The following is a 13,515-nucleotide window of genomic DNA, read 5'->3' on the forward strand; positions in this document are numbered from 1 at the left end:
AGAAAAGAGAATAAGAAGAGGAAATGTGAAAAAGAAAGAAAGATAAGAAGTGACTGGTTTTAATATTATTTCCATCCTGATAATTGTCTCTCTAAAATTGGGCTGCGTTTCATTTGGAAAAGTATGCGTTTTAGCCTGCTGCCTGTTGAGTTTTTTAATGCAGCAGAAGATCCTTCCCCAAAAGGTAAAGGCTACAGTAATTAAATGGAAACGCCATCCTTTGAAGGCACATCCGCCCCTACTGTGTTTCCTACCACAGCAGGGGATCCACCCTGGAAAAGATATGTCTAGCTTATGCATCTTGCAATTTAGATTTCCGTTCAATTTTATTCCAAGTTTTACTCCAAAAAAAATGTCTAACAGAATATCTGAAAAATAAAATAGAGTTGGAATCTGCTAGCATACCAAAACAAAATTCAAAAAGAATATTATTCGTTATCAAATGTTTTTTCCATATGTAAAGCAATTTCTCCATTGCCGCCTTTAGTCGTGGCGGGTGCGGTTGAGCCAGAGGGTGCTGAGGGAGCGGAGACGGTTGAAGTACTCGTCGATGACCAGAAAACACTGAGCGGCTTGGCGGTTCGTCAGATGCAGAGGTAGGTGGCGAAGGGTTTGCTGCCTCAAGATATCACCCTGAAGTTAAACATAAATCAACCATTTTTTTACTTTAAGTAATTATAACAAGAATAAAGATTAATGAGTGTCTATTACACAACTCATCATACATGAATGTTGACTATATGGAAAGTTTAGGTTAGGTGATATATTTATGATAAATAAAATATGGAATAGATAAAAGGGAAAAAATATTTATGTACATAAATTATTATTTATTTACTAATAGTATAACTCTAAATAATACGAGTTTTAATGTGTGATTAGTTAAGTAACAGAGAAAGAGAAACTAGTCTATTTTTATAAGACACACGGAGTAATACTTTGAAAGGGATGGTGGACATTTTTATTTTTGTTATTTGATGGCATCTTTTTTCTGTTAAGAATTCTATAAAGATTCCTAACTAGAGATAAAATGGAATATATATGACTCGTCCAACTTATGTTACAATTTAAAGTTCGCTAACGCGTGTATATCATGCAAATTAAAGAAGCAATTAATAATAAATGCATTTACCAGAAATAGATAACAGGTAAGCATAGTAAGATTCGATATGGGATAATATGAAATTTAACGCGGTCTAATATATATTAATTTAAAATATAAATCTTAGCAATATTTTATCACTCATATTCAAACAAATTGAAGATATACAAGAACCTATAGTTGGGTGAACTTTTTCACTGTATTTTTATGTCAAAGATTAGTGATATTTACATCTTCAAATTGTATCCACATATATATTAGTGGTACTAGTGAAATATTTTTGAACATAAACACACACATGTACATACTATAGTAGATGTTACAAATCCGAACACTGACATTTTTTTCCCATTTTTATACAGTGAAATAAAGCAACATATGCATCATCAATTCAATATATATAATAATTAACTTAATTAAGCCATGGAATTTTTCTGCTGACCAAGGGAACTAAATGTTTAATTAAACATTATTCAAGGAAAATGTTGTTTAATTAGAAAATCCACTCTGTATAAACAATAATACTAAATTTAATTATCAAAAAAAATAATTACCCGTGTGACAACGCCTTGGAGAGCAGAGACTTGTTTAGTGGCAATAGACATTTGTGTCATGTAATCGTTCAGATTTGGTGGCATAGTGAGAGTGCCACCGACGATGGTTTTGGTCAGAGATCGATCCAACGTCTCGAACCCATCAGTAATCGCCTCTTCATCTTCTTCGGCCGACCGCTGCAATCCACAAAGCGCCACCCGTTGCTGCTCCGTCAAGCCCTCCACCTCATCCAGCGCTATCTGATTGAGAGATTGATTCAATTTTCTATCTTCTAAAAATTTCAATTTAGGGATTTTCTGATTTTAGGGATTTTCTGATTTTAGGGTTTTTTGAATTTAGGGTTTCTTGTACCTTGATGACCACTGACGGCCGGAAACCGCCCATCCACATAAAGCACCGCTCTGCCGGTGCCTTCCACATTCCGGAGAAGACGTGGAAGACATCGTCCTGGACGGCCTTGCTCTTGAGGCTCACGATCTGGTCGTAGTGGGCCAACCAGTTGTCGATGACGTTACCTAGCTCGTTCTCTGGCCAGTACCTCAGTTCCACCGTCAGGCAATGGTGCACCTCCAGCCATTGCGCGTACTCCATATCAAATTGTGCCGCGCCTGGAATCAATTCATTAATTCTTTAATTAATGTAACGCCCTCAAATATCACGCCTTGCGACTTTTCACCAACCACGCACATGGGTTGGGATAAATTTCCTCATCCTTAATTTTTTTTAATTAAGAAAGAATTGTACCCGAAATTATGTTGGTGCAAGGGAGGTCTTGCTCTCCCGCATTCTCATTCCCACCCAATAAAATTTCCTATAGCAAAAAATGTACATTTGGAGAATCTTTTTAGCTATATATGGGATTTGGATTTAAGAGAAATATAGTTAAATTAATTCAAATTAAATATGACTACTTGTGCTCCAGCATTTTGAATTTTCAGCTTTAACTGATCTAGCTCTATTTTTTTGGACTCCAAGTCTTGAACATGAGCCTGCATTAATAATAAACAAAGATGAAAGAAATTATATATTTTATCATAGATTAGTTAATTAATAAAAAATGAAACTAAATTTCTTATTGTTTTGTCTAACTAAAAACATGCCTTTTTCTTAAGCCTGCTTTTTCTTGCTGCTTCTCTGTTCTTAGCAAGCCTACTCAATGTCTGTATTTCCAAAAACAAATCATTTCACGAAAAAACATATTTAATAATTTTTAAAAAACTTACTGTGTAAAATATTAAGCGAAAATACCTTTAGATCAGTTGACTTTTGAGCATCTTGCTCTACAGTAGGCCTTTGGTAGTTTATCCCACGCTGAAATTAAATAATTTAAAATAAAAATAATCAAAATAAAGAAATTAATTATTCCAAGCACAAAATTTCACTTATATACTTAAATATCAACAGTAGTTAATGGGGAATCATTTAGATTTATTAAAAATAGCCATTTTTTATATTTAATTAATACAGTAATTTAATATCATAACCTGAACTACGCTGGCAGATTCTTGAACATCATTTCTAGGGTTAGATGCCTCAAATGGTGTTTGCGAACCACTGCTTCCCTACCAAAAACACAAGATTAATTGATTCGGAGAAACCCCATTATCATAAATCGAGAGTTTAAACAAGCCAATAATGAAAATACTCCCTCATTTTTTAAAAATAGCAATTATTTTCATTTTGGGCCGTTCTTTAAAAATATAAACTTTAGAATCTTTCTATTTTAGGACATGGACCCCACAATCCATTAACTCTATTTTCTATACTTTTTCTCTTCTTCTCTCTTACTTTACTCATTTTTATTTTTCTCTCTCTTACTTTACTAATTTTTATCACTTACTTTACCAATTGTACATAAAACCTCGTGCCGTTTCAAATGTTTCTATTCTTTTAATACGGAGGGAGTAAGAAAATGTTTTTTTTAAAATTCTAATTACCGTAAAAATTGGTTCACCATGCAGGGCCTGAGAAGGGATAATGCTGAGAGTGTGCCGGTTCATCTCTGCATAAATTCAGACACAAATTAATTTAATTGAATGTAAATTAGCCAATTAAATTAAAATCGGACAATAATTTTTTATTAAAAAGGCTAAACAAATTGAAACCAAATATTGGTTGTACATGAAAAAAGTTAGCAAAAAAATCACATTTCAGAATTTGAGAAAATAAAAACATAGTGGCTTCAAATGAAAAATATTTCTCTCATGAAGAATCAGAATCTCTAGAAATCTAAAGAAAAATTTTGATTTTGTAAAATCTCAAAAAGAAATAAAATTGATATAGGTGTATATGAATGTTTACGACGTTGATCTTGAGACGAAGATGGATCTTGGCCGTTGAGGTAACCGTATTGACAGGGAGTTTGATCCAAATAGTCTGATTCGTAAGCTCCGGATTCTTTGCTTCTGCAAATATTCCACATCAACAAATCATACTTAATTAAAATATATATTAGAAAAATAAATTAGAAAAAAAAAAGGCCCAAGTTGCTTACCTATTGAAGGGTATGGCTGATGAGGATGATGGCATCATCCCAAATGAAAACATGGAATTATTATATTGATTTTGATGATGATGATGATGATTGATTTGATTATCGTGTTGCATCGGAAGATGTTGACCTATTTGTGCAGAGTGAGAGTGATGAAGCTCGTTGCTACTGACTTTGTTTGAAGCCATGAGAGGGGAAGAGAGAGAGATGGGATCTAGAGAGAGAGATGAGGTCTAGAGAGAGATAGAGAGGGAACTCTTTCTTTTCTTGGTTGCTCAAAACCTAGTATTTTGTTCTCATTTTATAGAGAAATTGGAGCTCAACATAATGTAGATAGAGACAAATGAAATTTAGAAAGAGAGTGAGAGGTAGTTATGGAGTAATCAAAAGAGAGGAGGATGGTATAAAAAATGGGAAAATGAATTGAATGCAAAGAGAAAAGACAAACCCTATTTAAGCTTTTCTCTATAAGAAAGAAGACTTTCATTTCCCAAATTCAACTTTCATACAATTCCATTTAATTTCACACCCTCTCTCTTAAAAAAATGGTTTAAGTTTATTTATTTGGGAGTGTGGAGATAAGAAGTCTGATAAATAGATGCCATGTTGGTATAGTTTTTTGTCACTAGAAATTCATGTATGTTATGTGTGTATTTTGTTTCTCTTTTCTATATGTTTCTAATATACTCCGTCTGGCCCGGCTAAGATACATTTCATAGCCGGCAGATTTTAGGAATTGTTGGTTTATCGGTTTAATTAGAGAGAGAAAAGATGGATGTAAGTAATAAATGGAGAGAGAGAGTTGAATTGGAGAGGAAAAAAGTGATTGAGTGTATTAATTGGAGAGAGATAAATTTTCCAAAAATAGAAATGTGTCATCATAGTTGGGACAAACTAAAAAGAAAAGTGTGTCTAGGGCTGGGTCGATACGGAAATGTTGTATCATATATTGTACCTAAAATACCGGTATGAAAGAATTTCATACCGTTACCATACCGGAAGTTTCGGTATATATATCACTACCGAAAGAATTTCATATTGTTATCCACCTAAATGGACCGTTGGATACGCGAAGCACGAACTTAAGGACCATTGGAGATGTTGTGGGAAGAAGTAGTCAAAAAGTCAAGACTGAGGCGATAGACATTGCCCTCCCCCCCATCCCCTGCATCCCCGGCTGCCATCCCCAACATCATCTGCGGCCAAGGGTACTGAAGACGACACAACTAGTGTGTGGGTAGTCACTATGTGCACAGAAAGAAATAACAGGTTTCCTAGATCCAGCAAATCCGCTAGATCACTCGGTCTAGGAACTCACTGGTCGTTGAAAAATCCTGGTCGTCAGACACACAGAGCACTTCTTCAAAAAACCCTCAACCACTTTACTAAAACCTAGCACAGGGAAGTAGGGATCGATCCCACAGAGATGGATGCGTAATAATCATGCTCAAGGATTTGGGAATTGTTTTTGGGTTGGCTGCTGCCACGCATTTTTTTGGGTTGAAGAAATTAAACTTAAACTTGGAACTTTGAATTGCTACGCTAACAGCTAGATCTAGGCGAAATAACAAAAGCATGCACGTAAACTAGAACCGAACAATCACTAGATCTGAGAAACTATTCTAATTACCTAGATCTGGGAAATAATCTGACGGTGGGGACCATAACTGAAAAAGCAGAGTATGGACGAAAAGCTGGAAAAAAACAACTAACTAAGGTATTAACTAACAGCGACATCATCTTCTCCAACCAATTTGCATAAAAACTCAGAAGAAAACAGCATGAGCGAAATCGGAACAGAGCAGACTGGATTTTAACAATTTTAATGAAGAACAATTAAGAACTAAACAGATCTGCGGATGCTAGACGAAGTAAAACAGAAAGCAATAGAAAACTCAAAATCCATGCACAACTCGACTTCCCCTGTTCAGATCCAACCTCGGACGCTAAATCCACTTCGGATCTAAGCATCCAACACAAACTCCAGCCAAAAGAAACATTTCATAACTTCAGATTCAACTAATAACCTTCAATCAACAACAACACCACAGATCTACAGCCAAATTCCCAGATCGAGCACCAAAGTAACAAAGAAAAAACAGAGATCAACATGCAACTTGCCGAAATAAAACTCTTAACAGCAGGATCAACGTAGATCAACACGAAATAACACAAATATAACGGAAACTAAGAAATGCATAGATCATCAGCAACATCAACAGCCAAATCGACTTCCAAAAGTGAAGTTCGACGAAATAGAGTGCAAAAGAACTGAAATTAAGTAGATTGTTTCTTCGCCCTCACGTGGACGGTGTTTCGACAGAATTTCTCTGAAGAATTGACCCCTTGAAACCTAAAACTACCCCAGAACTCCCATTTCCCAAGTGTGTGTTGTGTGTGAGCTAAGAGTGAACGAAAAAAAGTGATATCTTGTGTGTTGCATGCTCCTCTATTTGTAAGCGTTGAAGTGAGGCCTAGCGAGGTATAGATAGACTTTGTTGCCCTCAGCTATTGACTCCCTTCTTCTAGCCTTCTTTCCTGCTCATTTCTACTTCATTTCTTCGCTAGACTGTTTCCTCCAGCATCTCCTGGATCTAGCGATTCTGTCACACACCTGACTTAGAAACCGTGTTAGACCCAGCAAAATGTAATGCTTTTCACTATATAACCGATGCATGAAATTAGCCTTATCAAACTGCTCACACTTAAACCATACTTGTCCTCAAGTACAAAGACAAGAAAAAGAATAAGGCGAATTTCAAGCAAGGTTATCCCCTGACCGCCTCTTTAGACTCTAGACAGACTCCTAGACCTAGACACAATTTGAAACTAAAACACTTAAAGAAAAACATACAACATAAACACATAAACACATATGCATGAGCTAGCTTCAACTTTTAGGCAACTATCCCCACAAGATTAAGGTCAATCCAACAGGCTGCACTCCTCCAAATAGGCCCTTTCTCTTCCTCTACCTAGCCAATCTGTCAGTTCGTCAAGATAGCCTTTTACTTACCCAATTATTGGATTCACTCGATCACTCATTCCTCACCAGGGATGTTAGGATCGATTCTCTCTTAAGTTATTGTCACACAACTGAAGCGTCGGGTTATGAGAGTTCCTCCTTTTTTTCCTAGGTCAGGTTATTATTGTTCCTGCCCTTTAAACAACTCCCCCTGGACTTCGTCCAGCTTATTCCTCCTTCCTTTTATATCTTTTTTTTTTATATATTTTCTCCTTCTTTTTTTTTTTTTTTTTGTTTTTTGCTTCCCTCTTTTTTTTTCCTTTGGACTTTGTCCAGCTTATTCCTCCATTTTCCTCCTCTCTTCTGGACTTCGTCCAGCTTATAACACCTTACCCTGGACTTCGTCCAGCTTATACCTTCATAACCCAATCCCCCTATTTTTTCTCCTTTACAACTCTTCTCCCTAAGCATTTAGTGGCGGCCCTTTAACATGTGTTAGCTCGAAGTTATTTAAGGCTTATAACTCGCTATTATAGTAGGACTTCACAACTAAGTAAGTAAAGACATCCTCTATCGTTCTCGCTTCACTCAGATTGACTTGGCTTATTAAAGGAAAAGGCTTCTAAGTTGAAATACCTCGTATTTTCGATTACTTTCACTAAGAGGATCATGCCGTATTATATTCACTGGTTCATGCGACACAACAAAACTAGACCTAAAGACTCTTATCATGCGGAAAAATACATGCATTGACTCCTCTCCCCCTCCCACTTCACTCAAGCTTGTCCCCAAGCCATCGACGTGAAGGGGGGAAACAGAGAGATCAATGCAACAACATCAACAATTTATATATATAAAAAATACTTAGTATTTTCTGTCTTTATTATATATTGCTTAGAAAATAACAATCAGCTTAGTCTAGCTTAGTGGTAGGAACGTACGTAGTGTTGTTAAGGATCCGTGTACGATTCCCAGCGATGGTGCATTCTACTATCGAAGTTTGATCTTTTTTATTTATGCTTTGCTATTTAAGTTTGCTCCTTTTTTATTTATGCTTTGATATAGGTATTTTGCTCCATTATGTTTATTTTTTCTTTCTATTTCATTCCATATATTATTATTTTTTCTTTCTATTTCATTTCATTTATTATTATTTTTTCTTTCTATTTCATAGCTATTATGTCTATCAATTTTGTACTTCCCCCGTCCCATTAAAGATGACTTTCCTTTTTAGTTTGTCTCAACCAATATGATCCATTATTACAAATAGAACACTCTTATCTTCATTTTATTCTCTCTCTTACCTTACTATCTTCGCTTCACACAAAAAATAAATTTGCATAAATTCCCGTGTCACTCGAGGATTGAGTCATCTTCCTTGAAACGGAAGGAATAGTTACTATAATTTTATGTATTTATATATATAATTTATTCATAATTAATAAAAATATTGATATAAGATATTCACAACTAATAAAACGAAAGAAAAATGATCGATCGAATTTTAATGCTCTAAATCAATATAAAGGTCGTACCCCCGAATTAAAAATCCTGAATCCGCCACTGGTCTCGCTGACAATGTTCTGGAGAGACAGGTCACCTTCAACAAACCACGAGAGACATTCTAGATGGACAGTTCGAACCATCGGAACGATGGGTTCATAGACGACGAACTCAGCAGGCTACTAGGCGAAGAACTCTATAGACTAGAAACGATTTGGAGTGAATTTTCATTTCCTCTCTTCATCCGAGCTTAATTATCAACTGACTTGATCTGTTGCTAAGTTACTCCCTGAAATTTTAGTAGCATAATTTAATTCTTCATCCGTCCCACTCTAAGTGGAGCATGTCTAGTTTGGCACAAAATTTTATATAGTACTCCCTCCATTCACCAATACAAGACCAATTTGATCGGGCATGGGTTGTAAGAAATATAATAGAAAGTGACTGGAAAATGTTAGTGTAAGGTGGGTGCTACTTTTATATATTAGTTTTATAGTGAAATGTGAGTGAAATAAAATTAGTGGAATGTGGAGTCCATTACCAAAAGTGGTAAAAAAAACAAATGAGACATTTATTGGTGGACGGACGAAAATGACAAAATGGGACATTTTTTGGTGGATTGAACAATGTAAGAGAGAAGGAAAAGGTAGAAAGAGTGATGTTTCTATATTTAGAAATATGATATTTAGAATAGACATCCTTAAAGGAAAAATGTGGTACTTAGAGTGGGACGAAGGGAGTATGTTGCTAAATTTTAACAATGACCAAATGAACAATTGTATAAATCTTTTGCTAATCCGTTGCTAACCATTTTTACTAGTGAAATTATGACAATTAGTAGCGAAAATTGGCTGTTGGTAAATGGAGTAGTATTTTTTGGAGTGTTTGTTAAGGATCTATCTATGCTAATAAAATTCATTACGGATAATGATCTACATGCAAATCATATTGTCAAATATTATTTTTGTAGTTCATTCAAAGTATTAAATAATTAACTCATTGCCGTGTACTCCTTTCGTCCCACTCTAATCGAATTACTTTCCTTTTTGGGATGTTCCACCTAAAATGAGTCATTTCCTTTTTAGCGAAAAATAATACTTATAGGCACAAGATTTAAGAAAATAATGTTTGATGAGTTAAGTGGAGTGAGAATAATGTAGAGATATGAAAAAGAATAAAATAAGGGAGTGAGAATAAAGTAGAGAGATGAAAAAAGAATAAAATAAAGGAGAGAGAATAAAGTATGAGAGAGGAAATATAGTAAGAGAGAGTAAATGTGTTGTCTTTTGCTAAAAGGGAAACGACTTACTTAAAAAGGGAATACGACTCACTTATAGTGAATGGAGAGAGTAACTTTATTCTCCCACCTACTTTATTATCTCTTTATTCCTCTACTCGTAATTCTCTCATTATTTACCCTCCCTCCATTAAACTCTTTAAATATCAATTTTTTAAATTTTGTGTATAAGGAAAGCATATCAATTATGACGGGACCAAGAAAATATGTTTTTGAGAGTTAAGGGTCGGCACTAGGGAAACTATCACTCACATACAATAATCTATGCGATCAAGAGTCGTGTTGTTTTGGTAACAATTCTCGCTTTAAAATAATCCGGATACTTTTGCTTTGAAATATAAAAAATTATAATAAAAATTAAATATAAAGAAAATTTTCTTTGTATAAAATATAAATATTTCTCTCTTCTTTTCAATCTCTTTATCTATAAAATGAATGTCATCACTTCTCATTCATCATTTTCCGTTTAAAATGGGATACTTTTTCACATGCATTTTTATCACTTTAATATCTCATGTTAATACAATATACTCACTTCGTCTAACAAAAATAGAAATACGTAAGATGATACGAATTTTAATGCATAATTGATGCATTAAAAGAATGACAAGAATAAATTATTGAAATACTATATTAGTGGAGAATGAGTTCAATCTCATGCCAAAAATAGAAATGGGGCATTTTATATGGCAAAAATGATGAAATCTGTTTTAATAAAGATTCGCCAAGAGATAAGGATGGAAAATGGACTGTAAACATAGATCTTGTTTGGACCTATATATATAAAGAAAGAGAATTGTAAAAAAATAACAAATCCCTAATTATAATAAATAAAAAATCACCGAAAGAGATTTATGATTTTTAGTGCAAGGCCATGCTAAATTATATTCATATGTTCAATTTGATCTCTAACTTCACGAAGCTATGTAAGATGAACTATGTGTGTCTTCATAATGAAAAAAATATAAATATTAATGAATTGTATTATACCATAATTAAAAAAAAAAACTGAATTAAGTGCAGTACCTTAATAGCATCTCCAATGGCTCCTGAACTAGCAATAGGCTAGTAATAGCTTAGCCAAAAACTCCTCCTGCCACATCATCTAGGGCTAGAAACTGCCTGTCACATCATCAGGACAAGAAATTGGACTAGCACTAGGACTAGCCATAATAAACAAAATTATAAAAAACAAATAAATTACAATCACGAAAAATACGGAATTAAATTTACGACACAGATACGGGAAAATGCAATAATTTTATTTAAATTAAAAAAATGTACATTAAAAAATATTTACATAATTATATAAAAAAAAACCCTCCTGCTTCCACACACGAGCCCCGCCTCACTCCTTGTCGCCGCCGTCACCGCTACCTGGGACCCCAAATCTGCCGCATCTGAGTCCCCGGCATCTCCCGCCTCTCTACGTACGCTAGCCAAATCGGCCCGCATACTCTGGAGGAGGTCAAAAACAAGCCCCTTCACCACAGGGTCAGGCCTTCCATTCACCTATGATTTTCCACATGTTCACCTGCGTTTGTTGATGCGCGAGGCGGGAGAGCTCGGCTAACGAATGAACAGTAGGGGGGATGCCGACTGGGCCTCCTGGGACCCGTGGGTGACTCCCCTAGCTCCCCGTTGCGCCCTCTTTTGACCAACCAGGCGAGTGCGGCGAGTAAACTATGGAGGGGACGGGAACTCCTGAGCATCGTCGGGGAGCTCGTGGGAACCACCGCTACTGCTGTAATCACCGGCGAGGTTCAGCCGCTGCTTCTTTGGCCAGCCAGCATCGACACCCACTCGAAATTCTCAGATGGAATCCATCAGCACCTCATAGCAGTTCCAGTAGGAGAACTCCTTATAAACCCCCGTCAAGGGGAAGGCGGCCTCCGCCATTCTCCTCACATCATCGTCAGTTTGGCCACTAGTCTTCATGCAGAGGTGGTTGGCGTACAAGCCCGCAAATCGGGAGACGTAGCCCTGATTCGGTCCCACTGCTTTCGGCACTCCTCCCCGCTGTGTGGCTTCCCCTTCGGGCAAAATGTCTTGTAGGCTGCTGCTATTTTAGCCCACACCCTCTGATTGTTCGAATGGAGGGGATCATCGCAAACACACACTCAAGCCTTGCACATCGCGACGTTCTCGTCATCCGTCCACTTCCTCCGTACCTTAGCCGAACTGGCGTCATCAGCCGGCTGCGACGACTCGCCGACCACCCCTTTGCCCTTGCCCCTCTTCTTCTTCGGTGCGCCCCGACCCTGACCCCGACCTACTCCCCCTGTTTGAATGGGAGAGTCCGCATCCTCGAGATCTATCCCCAACTCCTCTAAGGAGAAAGTTTCATGCCCAGTGAATTGCGTCTCCGCTCGATGTGTGGGAAGAAGCAATCAAAAAGTCAAGACTGGGGCAATAGACATTGTCTTCCCCCCTCCCCCCACCCCCCATCCCCTGCATCCCCGGCTGCCATCCCCGACATCATCTGCGGCCAAGGGTACATATTGTAGTACCGCCCATCGGACCCCATTCACCTCCCTGCTTGTCACTGGAGGCACTGGAGTAGAATCGTTGTTGTTCTCCATTTCGCGTTATTGCTCTTGTACAGAAATTAAGAGAGAGAGAAACTCGTTAAAACAAGTGGTGCGAATGAAAATGACGTGCAGATCGCGTATATATAGAGTTTCGAAAATTAAAAAAAATGGCGCTGGCCGATCGCTAGCCGATCGGGAGCCTACAATGGCGGCCAGCGGATCTGCTAGCGCCCGCGAATCGGCGTGGGCTAGCCGATCGGCTTGCCGATTTTCCACTCGCCGGTTGCAATGGTCAGCTAGCGGACCAGCCAGCGCCCGGGAATCGACTAGCCGGCCCGCTAGCCTCCATTGGAGATGCTCTAATAACTCTGCACCAAATGAACTTAGCGCATCATTTTAGTGACCAAATATTAAAGTCTACTCAAAATCTATCACACTTAGTATAAAATGAACAATGTGTGGAATCAATTATTTTGTACCTTAGTGGCAAATTTTTATAAGTTGAAGTATTTGTTTCTTCGAGAAGAGATAGAAAATTGGGAAAAGTGTGTAGATCTTAATATAATGGACATTTATTTTCTTTAAGAATGTGGAACCTTGATTTATATACCCAAATACTATTGATTTATTTGTTTTATGGTTAATTATGCAAAAAAAAGGTTTTTGATTCGAAAGCAATTAATGGCCCATATGTTGAGGCCCACCTAAAATGGGCTAGAATTTTATGCTTCTATCAAATCAAAAAGCTTAGTACTGGCGTATATATTTCTGGTGGAGCCCATAACCATTTTCCTAGTTTCTAATTAGTAATTTTTGTAAATGGAGAATGGCGGTTTTTGGATGATAGAAAAATATTCAGAAGTTAACCTGTTGAATAAAATTTAGTACAATTTTATAGTTAATTATTAGTGAAAAGATAAATTAAAAGTCTAGGTGATAAAAGTAGATTATACAATCGGAAGAAATTCGTTATCGACTGGACCGTCTAATTGGTCTCAACTTCCGGACTGTTGTACTCTCCTTGGTTCCTGCCTCTTCTTCCTCAGTCTGCGACAGGTCCTCCTCCTCGTC

The 13,515-nt window shown here is 36.9% G+C and overlaps 1 protein-coding gene across 1 annotated transcript; it reads right to left on the reverse strand.

Annotated features, from left to right (window-relative positions):
* Positions 1-353: 353 nt before the first annotated feature.
* On the reverse strand, positions 354-11,812 carry LOC148926645 (bZIP transcription factor TGA10-like). Its single transcript, XM_089059199.1, has 10 exons — positions 11,747-11,812; positions 11,291-11,425; positions 3,142-3,219; positions 2,906-2,968; positions 2,758-2,817; positions 2,569-2,646; positions 2,402-2,468; positions 2,009-2,265; positions 1,657-1,896; positions 354-633 (listed from the first exon to the last, which is right to left on the reverse strand). Exons 1-10 carry the CDS (start codon positions 11,810-11,812, stop codon positions 484-486), a joined length of 1,194 nt encoding a protein of 397 aa, XP_088915325.1. The 3' UTR covers positions 354-483.
* Between the last annotated feature and the right edge of the window lie 1,703 nt (positions 11,813-13,515).

Source organism: Salvia hispanica, chromosome 5, assembly GCF_029641045.1.
Source record: "Salvia hispanica isolate PSC_SH4W2 chromosome 5, Shi_PSC_v1, whole genome shotgun sequence".
In the NCBI taxonomy this organism is placed as follows: domain Eukaryota; kingdom Viridiplantae; phylum Streptophyta; class Magnoliopsida; order Lamiales; family Lamiaceae; genus Salvia; species Salvia hispanica.

Excerpts from the sequence above, each read along its gene's own strand:
- LOC148926645 (XM_089059199.1), bottom strand. The coding sequence starts at position 11,812 with ATGGCGGAGGCCGCCTTCCCCTTGACGGGGGTTTATAAGGAGTTCTCC. Across the intron at positions 11,426-11,746 it reads CCTACTGGAACTGCTATGAG|GTGAATGGAAGGCCTGACCC; the intron begins GTGCTGATGGAT and ends GGAAAATCATAG. Across the intron at positions 2,469-2,568 it reads TTCAAAATGCTGGAGCACAA|GAAATTTTATTGGGTGGGAA; the intron begins GTAGTCATATTT and ends TTTTTGCTATAG.